General features: G+C 39.3%; 2 protein-coding genes across 4 annotated transcripts; both read right to left on the bottom strand.

The window, feature by feature from the left end:
* LOC109724280 lies at positions 3,584-5,550 on the bottom strand. Its single transcript, XM_020253053.1, is given in 2 exon segments — positions 3,584-4,276; positions 4,279-5,550. Coding segments are annotated over 2 exon segments (1,158 nt in total). The 5' UTR covers positions 5,290-5,550; the 3' UTR covers positions 3,584-4,129.
* LOC109723884 (chromosome transmission fidelity protein 18 homolog) lies at positions 7,854-18,773 on the bottom strand. 3 transcript variants are annotated; one of them, XM_020252379.1, is made up of 24 exons: positions 18,370-18,773; positions 17,929-18,291; positions 16,895-16,956; positions 16,543-16,680; positions 16,150-16,425; positions 15,170-15,256; positions 14,319-14,420; positions 14,183-14,248; positions 13,771-13,881; positions 13,617-13,678; positions 13,432-13,476; positions 13,222-13,295; positions 12,225-12,292; positions 12,069-12,137; positions 11,783-11,880; positions 11,613-11,694; positions 11,425-11,503; positions 11,258-11,345; positions 11,035-11,188; positions 10,678-10,869; positions 10,544-10,606; positions 9,505-9,788; positions 8,883-8,988; positions 7,854-8,037 (listed from the first exon to the last, which is right to left on the bottom strand). In XM_020252379.1, exons 1-24 carry the CDS (start codon positions 18,533-18,535, stop codon positions 7,984-7,986), a joined length of 2,889 nt encoding a protein of 962 aa, XP_020107968.1. In that variant the 5' UTR covers positions 18,536-18,773; the 3' UTR covers positions 7,854-7,983. The 3 variants fall into 3 exon arrangements, with proteins under 3 accessions (XP_020107968.1, XP_020107966.1, XP_020107967.1); XM_020252377.1 differs by having other exon boundaries at positions 17,929-18,773; XM_020252378.1 differs by having other exon boundaries at positions 10,544-10,603; positions 17,929-18,773.

Below are 19,770 nucleotides of genomic sequence, written 5' to 3'. Positions count from 1 at the left end.
AAATAATGCTTTTAGCTAGCCGCTATATTACCGAACCAGATCTAATTACAGGTGCGATGGTTGGAGGTAATTTAATTTGCAAATGTTGAATACATGACCGATTGATAAACACGAGTACACGACTAAAAGCATCAACTTATAAAAATAACAACGGCCGAGTTATGCTATTAACTAAAGAGTAAAGATAACGGGAACAGTTGAGATCTTACATAAGTTGCGAGTCATGCACGCTTGCAGGAAAGTGGTTGCGTCCGTTCTCCGGAGCACAGAATTTGACCACCTTCGTAATTAAAGATTCAGTAAATTTTTATTGTCTCGTTTGACGATCGGATGTATTGGTATAGTTAAGGAGGCAGGCCAATACCACAACATGCATGGTTGGTGAGGTGGGAGTCAGCTTGGAAGGTTGAAGTTGAATGGGGAAGTGCAGTTCCGGGTAATTGCGCTAGTATTTGGTCAAGTCTCTATGTAGCTAGTCATCTCGATCTGTATTTGGTCAATATACTATTTAGAATATTCATTCAAATCCACATATTATATATATATATATATATAGAATTATGCTACTATACTATCAATAATACCAAGTCTTTGGTACTATTGAGTTTTTGGCCGTTGGATGAATAGATGTGCGGTTAGGGTGATAATGGTCCCCGGTTAAATTGATAGTGGTCTCCTAGGGTTGAGTGGGTGGTTGGTTTAATTGTATAATCTAACGGGTGGAAATGATCAAAGAGTAGATCTAACGGTAGAAAACTCAACAGTACCAAGAGCTTGGTACTATCGATAGTATAGTAGCCGGACTCTATATATATATATATATATATNTATATATATATATATATATATATATATATATATATATATATATATATATAACAGAATTAAAGGCCGAAATTGTTTTGAGAGACTATATGAGTTTAATTAAATATATCCCTTCTTTTCAACATTAAATTTTGGACGGTTGATTTAATGATTGGAGTCATATGAAATGCTTAGAATACTTGAAGAAAAAAAATATATACACCTTATTTTATAGGGAATTTCAATTTATTTATTTTACTCATTTATTAAGCCGTCTCAATTTTAACCATTTTAACGGTTGTTTGGATGCAATTGTAATATTGGTGAAGAGGGCGATGTCACATATAGCATATCAGTCTCCTCTCCAATACTATTTTTTCTTAAATGTTTTGTTTTATTTAGTAAACTCATTGTGGGGGTGATTTTTTTATTCTGTCATATTCTACTACACCGAGAGAACTGTCTAGGAAATAAATATTGTGTTTAGTCTCATTACTGTAGTGACTACATGGATTTATAGTTCATGACTGTAATGGTGTAATTGCTACTAGATCACTCTCATCAACGCTATACCCCGTGCTTTATAGTAAATAACATTTTGCTTCTCTCCGAGTAATAATTTGTCTTTATTAAAGTGTGAGCGGACCATTTCATCCGTGTAAGTTCAACAAAAGTTTTGTTCGGTGGTCGAGATTAATTTGGAGAAGTTGGATCCTGCATATAACCTTAATAATTTAGTTTAACTACGTTCCCAAAAAAAGAGGAAACAATACCACCATCTTGTAGGGGCCAACCACACATTGAAGCAGCCACACAGATGCGTGCGGGGCTTGGCCTACTTTTCTCGTAAGCTAGCCTAATTTGGTTCAACTTTCAAATACGTGAACTGAACCTGATAAGATAAGTAATCTGGTAATTCAATTTAGACTTTTTAAATTAGCTATAACTGTACATGTGAAGATTAAAGAGCACCGAAGCCATAGGATGGCTTCTTTTGAGCAAACCCGATTCTTTGTAGGGCAATAAAGCACGAAATATCTTAATTTTGATTTGCGCATCATTGATCTGGTGTGTTGCTTGAGTTTTCAGTCGGCATATAGCATATTGTGTAATTTTGATAAAGAGAACACCTCCAAGGAAACGGAGTGATATCTATTAATATGTATTTCTTTTTTCTTTTCTTTTTTTTTGAGAAAAAGTAGCATGCTACATGCTTCATTTAATAAAAAAATAAATTTAGCTACAAAATATGGAGGTAGCTAAGATCTCAATAAGACCCGCACACAATAATATGTATCTATTAGCTAGTTTTGATTAGTTAAAAGTTTGAGATGATGTAGTACTCGGTAATGGGAGAATCATCCACGGCATAAAGTTAAACTAAGTAGTTTGCACATCTTGAAGTTTAAACACATTCTTCTCTATAAATATGTGAGTTTTTGTCATTTGTAGGCATGTGATCTCACTACTTGGATATGAAGTTCCAAACGTTAAATTTCATTTTGTACATTTTCATGATTTGAAGTCATTTAATATTTGTTTCCTGTGTCAACAGAGTTCTAGACTAGTAAGTTTCATTTAATATTCGTTTCCTGTGTCAACAGGGTTCCAGACTAGTAAGTTTGTCGCGTATATATCTAGTCCTACATGTTCTTGTGTGATGATGGAATGGCATTCCTTACAAACCTATCATTATTAAATTTACAAAATCAAACAGTATAGTGACCACGACTCTTTATTTTTTATTAGATGAAAAATGTGAGTAGCTCATCAATGTACAAAGGATTGACTTGGCAGAACAAGAAGATGAGAGGGAACCGAGACCAGATTCTGAAGGTCTCCATTTTGTTGTGGTATTCCTAATCTAGCCTCATCCATGTGTTTTCTGCCTATAACATGATGATTCTTCACATTAACATTTTTGCAGCACTACAAACTAAATAACACCCCAGGAGTCGGCAATATCTTCACTGTTTGATGCAATCTCCTGCAGGGTTGCTGCTCGAGATGCTCTATTGGCTATTGCCCTGCAAAAGAAACAATGTGAGATTCATCGGACTTGCTTTAACATGCCTTATTTTGTCGTTAACCAGCTCGTCAAAAAAATAGTCGGGACTTTTTGTGATGTGTATATTTGCAAAACTAGTCTCTGATGTACGTCGGTCGGGTGTCGGGTGTGTGAACTTAGGTTAGATGCCCTTGTTTCTCATGAAACAGCAACTTCTCTAGCGATGCATCTTTTTAATTGATTATTTCAGACCTCGCTCATTTCAGTTGGTCTCTGTAAGGCTCATAATAACACGTGCTGCAAACAAACTACAATGTGATGTTTAAAATTGATTTTCACTTCTTGTTAAGCTGATTTAATTTGAGATATATTTCAGCTTTGCCTGATTTTGCAAGATTCAATATTTGCTTGTACGTGCTTCTTCAACTTAATTTGTAAGACAGGAACGCGAAGTTGAAAAAAACTGGATAAAAATCCTTATGAGGAGGTGCTCGTAGATAATCCTGCGAGGAGGCCAGGTGCTAATAGAACGCTGATCCTAATCCAACGAGAAGGGCGCGAATAGAAGGATCATCCTTACCGTCTAATTGAGAACGCTTTATTTAGTATTAAATTAATTACATTTGTTGAAAATTAGGTTGACGTTTGGATAGATAGTATTAGTGGGATAAAACGCACGTAAACCTTCCTGATAGGATCTAATACAGAGAGCTGGTAATAAAGCAAAAATTCTGTAAGATATTTGTAAAAGCAGAGATTGAATGTCCATGATGATCCAACTCAGCCTTAAATCCAGCTCATCAAGCCACTCCTGAAATTATGCTTGTTTCTCAAACTCTTCCCCGCAGATAACCTAATTTGATTTAATTTTTCTTTTTTTAGAATAAAGGCTTCGACAGTCTTGATCTACGGATGGAATGTCTTTGTGCTCTGCACCGAACAATATGATTGCATGATTAATTAATTTACTAATAAAGTTGAAACGCCCAAATCTGTAGCCATATTTATCTACAGTCTTAATTTAAATAAAAAAACAACAGCGAGCAAGTTGCTTATGGACATCCAACGTACGTACGCAGCAACTACAACCGTCAGATCTCAGCGCGCCGGCGGCGAGGCCAGTTTATCCGATGTCGCAGTCGCAGCACGCGGAGCGACTGGATTCACGACAGAGGGAGGGAAGGGACGAGAGAGCAGGGGACACCCCTCTAGAGTCTAGAGTCTAGAGTCTAGAGTCTAGACCGGACACGTCACACGCAACGCCGCGAGCTCAGCTCGTGCTCGTGCTCGCGCTCGCGCTCGCGCTCGTGCTCGCGCTCATGCCGAGTAAACAATTACGAAGCACGGCAGCACAGCCCTGGGATTGAACACCAACAGCTGCTCGTCCCCCGCCGCCACCGAGTCGAACGCCCCGCCCGCCCCCTTCTCCGCGGCTTCCAGTTGCTCGTCCGCGCTCGCGCTCGCGCCACCACCCGGCAGACCAGCATCGCCCTGCGCGCGCGCAGGTAGGCGAACTCGCGCTCCAGGTCGTCGGGCAGCGAGGCGTGGGCGCCCCAGCTGGAGGCGTGCGTGGCGATGCCGTCCAGGTCGGCCTGCTTCCCCGCGAAGCCGTGGCGCACGATCCCGCAGGTGCAGCAGTAAGGGCTCCCGCACGCCCCGCCCCCCAGCGAGCACAGCATCGTCGAGCAGTAGAAGCGCAGCCGCTCGTTCCCGTCGGCGATGCAGCGCTCGAATTCCGCGCCGCCGCCCCGCCGCGCCGCCCGCGAGCGGACCAGGTCGCGGTACTCCTCGAAGCGCGCGAGGGTGCGCTGGGTGTTGTGGACCTTGAGGATGCGGCGCACGGTGGGGGGCGCCCTCCCCTTCCAGCCCGACAGGAAGATGATGCGCACGATGTTCTTGCCGGAGTCGGCGTCGGAGAGCTCGGAGAGGGAGTGCTTCGTGGCCTGGTGGAGCTCCAGGAGGTGGGGCTTCGTCAGCACCTCGCCGCACGCCGAGCAGGCGAAGACGTCCGCGCGGGACGCGAACGACGTGTGCTTCGTACCCGGAGGGCAGGGGCAGTCGGCCGCCGAGATGCCTGCCGACCCGGACGAAGGGGATTTGTCGGCCGCGATGCGAGGGCACGGGCACGGGCACGGCGAGAGGTCGACGGGAGGGGACCGGATGTCTTCCCTGCCGCCGCGCTTGGGGACGGAGAAGAAGCGTCTGAGGTAAGATCGGACGGAGGTCAGAGAGAGGCCGAGGCCGAGGCCGCCGTTCCGATCGGGTCTCGCATCGCCGGAGTCGGAGTCGGAGTCGGGGTCGGACGCGGGAGGGGAGGGGGAAAGAGGAGAAATCTTTCTCCTCTTCGGACGGGCGTGCTGCGGGTCTGGATCATCTTGGCTGCGGCTCGGGGAGAAGCAGCAGCCCAAGTGGAGGGAGAGGAGGAAGAAGAGGAGCAAGAAGATGTCGAGTAAGGAAGTACGCGCGCCGCTCGCCATACAAAATCATACGAGCATTAAAAACGACAAGCAAGAGAGAGATTAAAGAGGAGAGGCATTTACAAGTTACAACTACAAGAGGAGGAGGAGGAGTAGGAGGAGGAGAAGGAGAAGAAGAAGGAGAAGGATTTAAAAACAAAAAAAGCAGCAGTAAGGGCCGGGTTGTGGGGGCATTACAGAAAGAGGAGGTATCGGTGGCAGTGGAAAGCTGATGAAGAAGGGAGTACCGTAAAGAAGGATTTTTTTTTTTTTTTTTTTTTTTTTTTTNTAAACAGAATTTTAAATTTAAAATTTTAGATACTAATCATTAAATTTTTTATCACTTACATAAAAAAAATAAAAAAAATAAAAACAAACAAGCAAACGGTTGGTGTAAAGAAGGAAATTAATAAAGGAGAGAGGGAGGAATCCAGAGGGTTAAGTAAAGAAAAGCAAACGAATGAAAGAAGGGTGGTGGGGTGACGAGGGGAGGCAGGGGACGAAAGGGTTTTGACTGGACCCGCGGACGGGAGTGTAAAGTTAAAGGCCGTCGGTGTGCGAGCCGTGATTACTGATTACTCTGGCCTCTATTGTTCTCTTATGCTGGAGACTCTATGATTGAGCCAGTGGGCCAGCGGCCCGTCATTAATTGCATGCTTGTAGACCAGCCAACAACTACAGATAGATAGCGACAACAACGCATGTACTGCTGTCTCAGTCGGCTTCCAAACAAACCGAAGCGTAGAAGAGCTTTGTAGTGCTGCGATCCGGTTACCCCAGATAATCAAGCAAGGAGAAAGAAGATGCACGATGTACGAGTGTTTATAAATGATACAGGAGTTCATATCTACCTGTTTTTTTTTTTTATTTATTTAGGGAAAAAAATAGTAAACTTTCTATTTTATTCATTGCCTAAAAAAAAAAAAAAAAAAAAAGGGCAAAACAGATCATGGCCTATGGCTTGCGATGCTCTCCCAAAGTACCAACTTTCTACAAATATCCAACTATAGCTGAATTGTTGCCAACAAATTGTTGCCGGACACTATACTATGCCGTAAAACTATTCAGCACCTCGCACACATTGCTTCCTACTAATTTATTGGTCACTGATCGTGAGAAGATAGTCCGAAAGTAATTAAGCGCATTCCGCAAAAACGCGGTACACTGTCTCGTATCCATTTTTAGATAGTTTACATCTTTTTCTCTTTAGTCCATTTTGTCTTAAGCAAATTATCCACGGTTAGAACCCTGCCCCATAGCACTAGCAAGCTAAGGATCTTCTCTTCTGGAAAGATTTTTAGTTTTCAGATTTGTGGGGTATTTGGATTCCTCGGTCTGATCTGTGGGGTATTTGGATTCCTCCGTCTTCCATCTGTAAAAGAAAAAATATATATATATATATAAAGTGATTTCACATTAAAGCGCTATTACTAATCCATCTCCAACACTTCTGACCCTCAGCTCTGTTTGGCTGAGAAATTAAAGAAAGGAGAGATGTCGTTGCTTCTTTAGTTGGAGTATCCTTTTCCGGTCTCCTTTCGATGTCATGTGGATCGACAAAATGCAGACGCCGTGACAGAATGCATGTTTTAACTATAGGTGATAGTGTACGAAATTGGGAGCGAGAATAAGTTGTCTTTGAGAGCGCATGTGCATTCCGTTCAAATCAATTGCATCATTAGTCCTATCTCTTTTTTCTTAAATTTTAATTATTATAATTAATGTTTTGATAATTATTAGTTATTTTAATCCAAGTATATGCCATTTGAACCTTAGCTAACTTTAATAGAAAGTTTCATGCTGGTACCAAAGCTTCCTATGAGGTCATTTTTTTATCCGATTTGATGGACCTTTCGAGTCTCGACCGCAAAAATGCAATTAAAATGAATACTAGATACGGGATGCTTTGTTGTAAAAACTACAAGATTGAGAATTAAAACAAATTAACTAACGGGCAAAAGTTGGAGACCCAAATAATTGTGCAGTTAATCGTACTGATTTTCTCATGAAGACTTGGGCATTTCAAATTCCCCACCACGGGCAATACATCACAAAAAGAATTTTGTTTTTTTTTTCCTTTTTTTAATTTTATTTTTTGGATTTTCACCGAAGGGACCCGAAAACCCCACAAAACCACGCCTACTTTAGGTTTAAACCCCGACCTGTGAAGCCACCGTAGAGTACCACTACACAATGCAATTACCCTATATAATTAACAAATTTGGCTCGGCTACGGGGTAACTAGCGTTCTCAAACATCTTCGCTTCGTTGGATGCTGACTACTTTCTCTTATATCACATGCTGCTGTTCTACGACTCCCAAGTCCTAGCATTTGGAGAGCCACGAGGCTCGCTAAAAGTGCCAATAAAAATAACCGTCAGTGCTAACAGATATAAGATAAAATGCTATATAGGCACCCCTTGGCGAAACTTCCAGCTTGTCTTTAAAGGTTAAACGCAAGACTTTTTTTTGTATTGAGAAGTTGAGGATTTTTCTCTCTTTTTTTTTTTTTTTTTTTTTTTTTTTTTTTTTTTTGGCTTGATGACTTTTGTATTAGCTGAATGGCTTACTTCTGGTGTGCTTCATCTGTTGTAAACTTGAAACAACAATATTGAAAAAGAAAAGTAGAAACAGGCGGAAAAGATTAAGAAGAGAATGCTTCAAATAAATAAGATTAAAGATTATAATTTACAGAAAAAATGCACTAATAGAATCTTAGAGCAGCAGGTCACGAATTTTTACAGGTCTCTTCACTGCATTTGTGAAACCCTGAAAGCAATTACATTCATAAGCAAGCATCAATAAAATTTTGACAGTGATTTGCTAGATATATCAAATTTGAAGTAAAAGAAAGTCTCCATTAAGCAAGCTAGAAATACATTATTCTGACAGCACTTTCAGTGGGCAAGCGGTTGAAGGCAAGTTACAGGATCCAGTACGTTGACGAAATTCAAGCTGGATATCAAACGGTTGCATTGGGATAATGCTTTTTCAGTTTTCTGCTTGACTCAAAAACCTTTTTCAATGTTTGAACAGCTTTTGCAAGCAAAATGTGGCTAGCATCTGTTCACCGCCTTTGTTTACTGACTCACTAGTTCATAAGTTAACATGAAATAAAAGTGAAAATTTCTTCCTAGTTCAGTTGCTGATTAGTTGTTTGGCAATCTCTTTTTACTGCAAAGCATCAGCATGCAAACATCTATTTAATGCTCATCACTGCATATGAAGCTAAAAGGGGATGCAGATCTCCTATTTAGAATATCCAAGGCAAATAAGTTTCAGAAAATGTTGGCCCACTTTCTTATTGCTATTATCTCTATTCATTAGTCTAGAGCTCACTTGTTTTCTCATCTATTACAGTTTCTAGCTTTACCAACTTACTGTTACTGCTCTTTTCTAATACTGTCTTGATACCTACTCGCTAATTTTGACTACATTCACGATCCTTCTTCAGTTTGTCCAATCCAGTTGCTTAACAAAGAAAATAGGCATTTGTTGCTTTTGTAAGGTTACCACATGTTAAAGTATATACAAGTCACCACATGATCAGTAGATTTAAGTATATTCAATCCACAGTGGAGATTGCACCAGCATGGATAAAATGGACTGCGTACCTCATTGTATTTGAAGAGTAAAGGACGTGAATCTCTTTCAATAGTTGCTGTCTTCTGGAAATTTGCTATCTGATTTTTGGAGTCCATGCCACTCTCTTTTCTAAACCTGCTCATTGCAAACAACATTTTATAAAGCTAACATTCTATCTGTTAATATTCGTCGATAACAATTTACTTTAATTCAAAGATAGCTGTTTGGATTAGAGCTTGCTTCTGTCCAAGGTTGACAGCTTGGTATTGGTTGTTTAAATTCTTCCTTGACCCCCATTAGTGTCCCTGCTTCTGTTTCTTTTCATTTTACTTTGTTTTTTCTTCTATTTCCCTTTTTCTTTTCAGATTTTCCTATCTTCTTTTTGCTCTTTCCATTTGTCCAGCTTCTTCATCATCTCTATAAAATTAAGCAGGTTGAGACCTAAGTCTCATATCAATGAACTCTTTGATCTGTCAATATGTCCCCAAACTTTCCTTAAACATAATTTCCGAATGGGTGTTGAGAAGTAACCTCGCCGCCATAAGAGTAAGACCAAGATTATGCTCAATATGTAAAACATGTAAAGCATAGAGCATTTATAAGTAAATTGACAGTTCTGAAGTTACCAGAGAAAGCTTTTGTTGAAATTACCTATCAAAGAAATTTGATGAGTGTTTAGACGGCTTGTTTGAAGTTACTGGAGCTTTAAAATTCATGCCAGAAGATGAGATTCGAGCAGTGCAGTCTGTCTTTTGTCTCTGGCTGAATGGTGATTTCTGTTTACAAGATTTGTCAACAGGTGTTTGCATAGGGTTGTTCATGACATTAACTTCTGTAGCATATGTTTTTGTCGAAGCCTCGTTCTTGTTACTTCCTTCAGTAGCCAGATTTAAGGATTTGCTGACACTATCTTGGAGAATTCTGTGCTTCTCAACCTGCGCAGTCAAAGGTGTAGCATTATTATGATGTGTCGTTCTTGAGATGCAACAAGACTAAGCAAACAATATCCAAACATTATCTTCTCTAAGCAGCTATCTCAGCTTAAATAGGTCAAAAGAAAATCACTAAGTCAAAAAAATATGCCAAGCCCAAAGTCCAATAGTCGGTAAATTGTGGACCATTAATTTGGATGTCCAAAAATGTCCTAGGCCAGCACTACCAAATTGATAAATTGTGGCTTATAAACCCTAGGCCATCAAATAAAATTGAAGTCATAATTCTATCAGAGAAAGAAAATATATGTAGGATAGAAAAAAAATAAAAAATGAGCGTCCACTCTTCACGTATGTGTTCTACAACATTTTTCCTTTCCAGAAATTTAAAAAGAAAAGTTGCATCTTTTCAGCTATGTGCCAAGTTATTTCTCCTTTATTTTCCTAAAGAGAAGGTGTTTATATTCACTCCATGTAAAAATCATCATTTGCCCATGGCAATTCAATCATACAGGGAAACATAACTAAGAAGAATGTAGTCGATCAGGAAGTTATCTGAAAAGTTATATATGCTCTGGCTCAAGTTAATGTTAGGGTAAGTATGAAAAGCATATTAGTTTGTTATTAGATTAAAATATTGCAAGCAGTGATGTTGCTTTATTATATCAACAAACTGGGGGAAAATCAACATTCAAAAAGAGAGCAACCAAAAAAACATGGTAGGAAGACAAGGTCTCAAAGAAGTTAAGATGGCTCACTTCATGCAGCAAAACTTGCTTCATGGCTAAAGAAAGCTCAGAATGTTCAGATTGATAGCCCTGCTGTCCAAATGTAGCCTGTCAAAATATGCAGACACAAATTGAAGATAAAGACAATTGGAGTAAGGAAAGACCTTAAATTTCACAAAGTCATCAATAGGAGGGTCGAGGAAAAGTGGAGAAGCATCAGCTGAGGTTCCATGCCTCAGTATCTTTTCTAGAGGCTCAGGCTTTGAGTTTTTGTATGTTATTGAATAGGCAACCATTGTATCGACCAGCTGCGCTAGATCATCCTTTTCTCTCTCTGACAGTAAATGCAATGCCACCTGAAAGATGTGTTAAGAAATCTTCTGAATAAGTTAATAAAGTTATTGCCTTATTGGACTATGGTTATATTATCATATTCCAACTACAAATAATTCCTGCCTTTCAAATGCAAGGTACAAAAAACTAAGTTTATTTATGATAAAGCAGGTTGAAGAGAGAGTTACCGGCCTCAAATTTGGTGATGACAGAATATGTAAGAGCGGAGAAACAATATCTTCTACAAAAGATTGTATTGATTGGTGCCTTGAAATAGATGGTGAGAGGTTGTTTTGCCAAGCCTTCAGTAAATCTTTCTTTTCTACAAGCATCGCTCGGCATCTGAAAATTGTACATAGTCACTTAATAACAATACTCAAGTATTATGACTGTACAGCAAAGGAAAACTACCTCTGTAAATTCTTGGGCCATTCAATATTTGGCTTCCCAACTTGCGATATGAGGTGGCTCATAGTGATCACAAGTGGAGGTTGATAGGCTGATAGAGTTGACAATCATTGGTCAAATGCTTAAAGAAAGAATAGGTTTTATTTATAACAACCAGAGTGCACTCTGACCTTGGAGTGACATTTGTTGAGTTCGGAAAACATACTGAAGCAGTGATTCAGAAGTTCCAAGAATATCAAGACATTTGACCTTTCAGTAGTATATACAGTAAGTTCCCAGCATGTGATGCATAGATATTAAAAAACAAAAAAAATCAAAGAAGATTTGGTAAACTAAAGACATATTTCAAGGTACTTACAGTCTTTCGCATCAGTGGATCGTGATAGGAAAGACGCAGAAAATTCTCATGAATACCATCCAAGGTCAACTCATATTCCCCACTGCCAGGTGAGTTTGGGATGATGATTGGCAATATCATCCAAGAGAGTCAGAAATATAGCATTATTCATTAAACACAGTTTGTCTTACCGGTTAGATATGAGGGAGTGCAAAATGTTCATATCCTTTTGTCCAATGCGACCTTTCAAAGCCTTTCCTCCACGCTTCATATTTTTCTTATGGAAAACCTATGTTCAATAAAATGTCGTTTTAGCAAAACATAGAATATGACTATCCAATCTCAAATGTAGATTCTAAAATTGGAGGGAGGGGATGACTGCCCAAAACTTGACCCGCAACTCTCTCAAAATCAAGATTACGATGGATACCATTTTCCCACACATAGAGGATCACAACAAATATGAAAGTAACACACCTCCTTCCATACATCGAGAATACTTCTCGACATGTCCTTCTGACCAATTACTTGAGAATCAACCTCTAACTGTTTGTCAGTAAAGCTCATTATTAGAAATTATGTACAATCCATCAGGCTTTTGAGCAGATATAAATGTGTGTGCTGTTAACTTACAATGTTGAGCACCTCTTTCTTCTTATGAAGAAACTGGAGTGTGTTTAAGCATGATCGAATGTCACATTCTGCAAATAAATCAATAAATTAACTTGCAGTCAAGAACATCTCTAAGGGAAAAGCAGATATCTGGATATCTTTTTTTTATTACAGACATATAAATATAATTCCCCATGGTTTAAATGAATTTATCCATTATTGTAATCAATTTCTCAGGAAAAGAAAAAAGAAACGGTATAAGTAGAAGGAACATAAAAATCTTTAAGACTAAAATAAACAGCATAGGTCACAATCAAAATGATAACTTCGGTGCAGCATAATACAACCCGGCAATATTTCATATGTGAAACCGTCACTACTATGTGCGACAGCAATATCTGGGGTATCAGTCTCAACATTCATACATCATTCGTGCAAGTACGCAACTCTCACAAAAAAAAATCCATTTATTAGTTACAAGGAATATCAATTTGAAAGAAATGTCAAGAATCACGAAAGCAAAAAAAAAAATGGAGATGTTCATAAATTATTGAACAGCAGTAGTCATTAAATGCTCTCTGAGCAATCGTGCATTGTCAAGTACAAAATATAATATGAACACTAAGACACATTATGCATGGACACTCTAATGATACCATTAAGCTTCTCTCAGTACATTGTTCCATCAATGAAAGATTCTTAATGAGTTTGAAATTCAACAGCGAAACGTAAATCCCTGTTTAATCAAAAAAAAAAAATTCAACAGCTAAACAAGTATTACAATCAAATGCCAACAAACATTTGCTAATGTAAAGACGCAACAATATAAAGAAGTCATGGCAAAAGAAATTTAATACAAAATGTTTCTTCAGTTTAACACGCCTCAAATCCATGAGATATTCCACTACGATCATTCAAGTGTGTGGTAGTATGAGTATTTAAAGAGACAAAATGATATCTCGTACTGGCAAAACAAGGTTTACTATTTTTAGAAAATTTGGTGAATAGCAACACAAACCGGTATATTCAGCGAGTGCAGAGAGAGCAATTGTGCTTGTTTTAAATCCTTCTCTGTTGCAAATATACTTCAGCCTGCCACAATCAGCAATAATGGATGAATACATACAAAAAGATAAAGCAGATAAAAGCATAATTCGTGAAAGCTGAATGAATAACAAGAAAAAGGAAAATAAAGAGTGTACTTCATTCCGAACGTCCTCGTGAATACCTGTTTACAATACGAGTAACTGTTGGCTGTGCAAACATATAAACCCTGTAAAGTTTATCAGTAATCCTTGTAAGCTGACGGAAGGAGTTAAGTAGTTTTAGCAGTGCATGCAATTATTAATGGTTTTCATCAGCCCTAAGTAAAGGTCAGAACTGACAGCTAAATTTGTAAGTTAAAGTGCTCACTTTGCTACTTGGCGTAGCTGCCTCAAAGCTGGTGCATAGAGGTCGTTGCATATACAAATCACCTATACAAATTTGTATCACCATTACGCAAATAGCAATTGTGTTCAAATAATACAATCAAGTTCAACAAATTTGTATCAATTTTCGTTCTTACAGGCCTAGACAATTTTGTCGGTTTATGTCCTCTCTTTGAGGGAGCCTTCAGGTTTTGAGCTCCCTGAGTGACATTTCCCTTATCAGAATTGCAGTTCTTTTCAGCAGCCACCTGCATGAAAATGGCACATTTTTCATCGGAGCATTTAAGAGAAGATGCAGTATTCAAAATATGAAAAATATAAAAGAGACAACAATGCACAAATTCACAGAACTCACCATTTCATATTGTAAGCTATGAAAGCAAATATTATCAAATTTTAAGCATTTAACAGAAATATAAAGCAACTACCACCATATGCTGATCCTTTTATGTCCCTATGTTTGGCTTTAATCTCACACCGAAATCCTAACTACCAAAATTCTTTTATGGCTGTCTGTATGCAAAATATTGAACAAACGACAGGCAATACCATTTTTAAAATCACATCCACTGTGCCCTTTCCATCACCAAGTGCTCCATCAATTTCATCAATTACCTGTAAAAGGTCAGCAACATTTAACCATGTCACAAGGAATGCACTTCAACATCCGGCCAAGCAAACTTACCAAACACTTCGGCTTGGAGTCTGGCATAACAGAGTTCATCTGAACAACATCAAGAATTTTTGATTCTATCGATGAAGCTGAACGATCATCACTTGCATTTATCTGCAAAGACAACTCGTGATGAGCAAAAATACTTCTCAGAGGTACTGCAGATCAAGCAGGTAATACAGTGATAGTGTTTCTAGGAAACGGGAAATTTATTGGATGCATCTCAGTCAATAAAAGTAGTTTTAGCCAATCTTTTTGGATTAGTCATACATCTTCATGAACATAGTAGCATGCACAAGCAACTCTGCACCTCATCAGAGTTACTAATCGGTTTTAGATGCCATACAGTATTACAATTGTGCACAGCAGCACAAGCAGGAAAACGAGCATATCTTTGTTTCTTTCAATGGCAACATAAGGAAATTAAACATCTTCTACATGTATATGAATTTGGAGGAAGTGTTAAAAGGTAATTTCACAGGTTTCAATGGCATTTTGTTAGAAGTGGTGAATGTATGGAAATACAGAGCCAAGTTCTTCAAACACTAAATGTAAGATATACAGAAATCCTTTTGAATACAAAGTAACTTGTATTGGATCATACCAATGAATTGAATGATAAATAACAAGAACGTAGGTGCTATTTCACACTTAGAGATGGACAATATGACCTCATCAAGCCTTCAGAGAACCCAGGTCCTACATAATGATCTCACAGAGGAACAAGATGAACTAAAGTAGATTGCTAAGGGACCTAAATGGAATCTCTTGTACTCCTATGGATTTGCTTTGTTCTTTCAACAAGAAATTGATTTGCTTAGACAATAAAGGCAGAAGGATAATGCTGATGAGAAGTCCAAAACCTCTACAACACGATAACCACAATGTTTAGCAGCCACATGCGCAAGTGTTGTCTTTCCGAGTCCTGGAGGACCACAAAGTAGAAGTACCTGCAATAAAGAAAAGCTATTATTTTCAACTGCGATGGAAACTTTGGGAAAAAGCACATTTCAAATAAAATTACCAGAGTCTGTAGTAGCAATGATTACTCTGTTGCTAAGGTCTATAAAAATTCTGCCCAATTTAGCTAAAAGATTTAGCAATCTATCATTGATAACAGACAAAAGAAACATTTACTAATTTTACTTTTTTCGAGCAATAAAAGAATAAAGTTGCAAACTTTCAGTTACCTTGAAGCAATTGCATTACTATCAAACATAAGCTACTTGTAAAGATAAAAAAGATTATTTTGCCTGACTAGGTCATTCAGCATTACTTGATTAATCAGGTATGCAACTCCTTGTCCAAGTCCTTCACATGAATAGTTAGTATTCAAATTGATTCCCAGGATCATTGAACATCAAAATTGGCTCAACTACTCAAGAAAGCAAAATGAGCAGCAACTATCAGAAAGTATGCAAAACTAGGAAAGTTCCCAAGAGATGGACTTGACCAGTTAACCTCTTTCTTTCATTGATGTAAGGTCATCTCAGCTCCAACCTCAGGGTTGGTTCCAAGAAGAATGTGCACAGAAATTGAAAATACACCATATCCATGTAGTTGGGTGTATCAAAGAAATCCCTTCTTTAGCAATGTTTTCATTTTTCCTATCTTTCCAGTCAGACAACAAGTTAATAAGGAAAATTTCATATATCTCCAACATGAAGAACCAAGAGAATTAAGGTTCATCATCAGCAGTATAATCTATATGATTGACAACTGAGCTCATTGTCATTGCTATCTACCACAAGAAAAGTGAAGTTGAATATATGCATAAAAGGAGGAAAAAAAGGCTGGTGCTAGAGTCTTAAACATGATGCATAAGACCATTATGCCCACCCACCTTTTGTTCAGGTGAATTACTGACCATGGACTTTTTGGCCCATAAATTATTTATCCCTTTCGAGAAGCTAGTTTCTCTGCCACCAACTTTTGAAGAGTTGAGATTTTGACTCTTGACAGAAGCTCCATTATTCTTGGCAAAGAACTTATTGTTTGCAAACTTCTGTTGGTGAATAGCAGAAGAATGTCGTCGTAAAGCAGATAATACATCATCAGTCGTAGTCCTGATTTGAGATCCAAAGACACAGGAATCCCATTGCTTTAACCACAGCAGCACCTGCCCAGAACACCAGCAAAGTAAAATTTGAAGTTCTAATTTAGCTCAAGTATAAAAGCAACTGACAAAATGTCCAAGAAACTGAAAACCTTTTAGCAGAATGGGGATTGCCTGTACCTCCCGATTTGTTTGCTCATCACTTAGAAGCTCTGTGAAAGAGCTCGGTGCATATTTCTCCACCCAAAGTTGTTCATTAACTGCTGGAACAGCTGGGCAAGTTTGGTTATCTTGTGATCCAAAACTTTCTTGCAAAGCCTTCAGAATCATAAAAAATTAATTATGACTTACAAGAATGACTCAAGTTCGGAGAAGTCGCTAACTCTTTTGCTTGCAGTCAACAGTATTAAGCATATTTCAGTTTAGGGACTATTACGTATAAATGTAGTATTCATAGTAGCAACAACATAGGAGCTCCAAGTAATACCCAATTAGATAATAAATCTTAACTGGTTTATAGATGGAGTTATACCTTTGCTAAAGCATCTTCCTCCAATCTTTTGTTTAATACACTAATAGGTTCCGAAAGAAGACCTGCAGAAAATAATCCACTTAAAGGAGTAAACATATAGTATATGCTCCAAATAACACTGCCAATATATCTAAAAGAAAAGTAGCGGATAACTTGTTGATTACAATAGGAAGAGAAATATTCCTAATATCTGTCAAAATCGACTGGTCGTGCTCTAGAATGAAGATTGTGGAGAAGGATAACATTGTTTCCATATTATTCTAGATGCTATTATTTGCAAAAATTGGAGCGACCTGTTTTATTCTCCAGAAAGAATTCAGAGAGAACTATCGCAATACACAATTATCCTCCTCCAGAGAATACTGTCATAACATGTGGACAAATGAATAATGTCGGAACAGAAAGCATATATACACCTGAGGAACACAAATGACCGAAGTCTGTAAAAGGAAGAATTTAAGAGCAGGAGATCACAACCCACCACACACAATCCACTGCACATGGTTTGATCACACACACACACACACGAACAAGCGGAGTCACACAGAGACACAAAACAGGAGATCTGAGCATCTATCAAATACGCCTCGCCTACTGGTTTTTAAATGCTCGCGTGATTCTATTAAGCCATCTATCTCTAAAAACTTAGTGGGCTTCTCAGGAGTCTAAATCTTCAAATCCTAATAAGTGCCAAGGAACAAACTCAATAAAATATTGAAAACGAGCTATGCAGAAGCATATTCAAGCGCGCAGCATAACGCATATTCAAGCGCGCAGCATAACAGCACGTGGCCCCTTCATGCGACTCCAAATTAACCCCAAAATGTATCAATTAAAGATAACAAATTATGTCCAACCATGTTGCGAATTTGTTTTGGTTGCAGCATGCTCGCAATAGAACGAAAAATGGTTTAAATGAAGGGGGAGCGGGTGGGTGGAGCAACAACAGACTTCACAGAACAGATTCGGAGCTAGCAGTAGTAGCAAGATACAATAGGTTGCAGAATTTAAGAACAAAATGATATAGATTTAACCGCTGGTAGATTTTGCTGCGGCTGACTTGCTCCCGACCACGCCTATAGCGCTTGAGGTCATCTTAGCATAGACCCTCTCTCCGCCTGGTCCAGTCACCGGCAAACACTCTCCCTCGATCTCCCAAGCGAACCGCGAGATGGTCTTCTCCTCTGCTGCATCAAGCACGTGGACGTCCGCCTCCGGTGCCGCACCAGCAGCTGCATCCTTTGGCAGAGGATGTCGAAGCCAGTCCTCGTCCGACTCCTCTTCCATGGCTCTCCTTTTATTCCCCCCTTCCTCTTCGCGCGGAAGTGCCGTAGAGCATCCCGCCCCGCTGTCAGCGTCGGGCCGGAGCCGTTTTCTGCCGGCATGGTTCTCCGGATCTATTCGAGGTTGGTGAGTTATTAAGGGCCGGGAGATATCAGGTAACGAGCATGGAATTGGACGATCGCGAGGAGCACCTGAGACGTTTGGGGGAGATAGATCCGGACGACGGTCCCCTCGATCTGCTCGGAGGCCTTCCTCCGGGGGGTATTCCTCTTCGTCGTACTCTCCTTCTTCGGGGAGGAGGAGAGCGTTGCTTTCGAGCCACTCGAGCTCCTCGGCCCCGGGGACGTCCATCTCCATTGCCGCTGCTCCGACGCCCCACCCTAAAACCGCGCCAGAGGAAGGACAGAGAGACGGTAGCGCGGCGAGGACGCGTGGAGGCGGCAGAAAAGTAGGACGTTTTGGCGGGAAGGCAAAGCGGAGGTGATTTTCGGGGAGCGGAGGCCCCGTCCAGTCTCCATCGGGTCGGGCCGTAATTGTTGTCTAAGCGGACCTGCTGCAATTCGGATTCCTTCTTAGCCTTGGATCGAGAATTGGTGCCGACCGTGGCGTGACCAAAGTGCCCACCAGCACTCCGAATGACCTAAAAGGCTGAGCCAAAATCCATTCCTTAAATATGTATTTTTAGCGCGATAGATGCATATTGCACTGCGGACTGTCAATTTGGGTCTTCTCGAGTCTAAAGTACAACAACGCATTACCAAACTGGGCGCGAGAAGGTCTCGGCGTGAAAGTTTCAAGGAAAACAAAGTCTCGTACGAATCCAGTCCAAAACTCTTTTACACATCGAGTCTTATTTTCAGGCCATTTTGTAAGACCAATCCAACGTAAATAAACTACACAGCTGCATATATGTACTATAATAATGTATAATATAATACAGAACCCAATATAATATATCTATAATAAACTAATAGCTAATAATATATATGGGTTGACATGCCTAATTAGGAAGATGGGATAGAAGAAAATTAAGTATTCTGTTCATGTATAAACGGATCTTATACATCGCATTCCTAAAAGCCACTATAAAAATATAAAATTTTATAATTCTTTTATATAGACTTTTTATATAGTGTCTATTTTTTATTTAAAAAATATTAATTATTAGAAAAAAAATTTAGTGCGTGTAATATACTAATAGGTGGGATGCAAGCAATAATAAGAAAGAGAGATTGCCGAGAACAAATTGTTCTGGGCCGGAAAGCTTGCCACGTTGAGCAAAAAACAAACTACCAATTCATGTACAGTACGTAAGTAAGTATAGACATTTGATTAAATACTATATACAATGGTATAAATCACAGAGTTAAAAAATCATGGGATAATATGTGTAAATTCTAGTATTGAAACCAATTTAACACTAGTAGGTGAAGCCGAGTTAGACCGACTTTAAGTGGGACAACGATACATGCATCTAAACCGTCGATATTACGAATATATGCACAAAAGCAACAAACACATATTTGGGTTTTGCTGGCTTCAAGCTTGGAAGTCTAAATTGGCCCAAAATAACTTTGGACCTAAATTTCGAA

The sequence above is a fragment of the Ananas comosus genome, linkage group 18 (genome assembly GCF_001540865.1).
Source record: "Ananas comosus cultivar F153 linkage group 18, ASM154086v1, whole genome shotgun sequence".
Classification (NCBI taxonomy): Eukaryota; Viridiplantae; Streptophyta; class Magnoliopsida; order Poales; family Bromeliaceae; genus Ananas; species Ananas comosus.
The sequence above is the reverse complement of the archived record's forward strand: the minus strand, read 5'-3'. Positions and strand labels throughout refer to the sequence as shown.

What these genes read in the sequence shown, in the direction of transcription:
- LOC109723884 (XM_020252377.1), bottom strand. Translation starts at nt 18,535, where the DNA reads ATGGAGATGGACGTCCCCGGGGCCGAGGAGCTCGAGTGGCTCGAAAGC. An exon ending in ACTCCAAGCCGAAGTGTTTG is followed by an intron (nt 14,249 to 14,318) that starts GTAAGTTTGCTT and finishes GACCTTTTACAG; the next exon opens with GTAATTGATGAAATTGATGG. An exon ending in TGGATGTGATTTTAAAAATG is followed by an intron (nt 13,882 to 14,182) that starts GTATTGCCTGTC and finishes ATTTTCATGCAG; the next exon opens with GTGGCTGCTGAAAAGAACTG.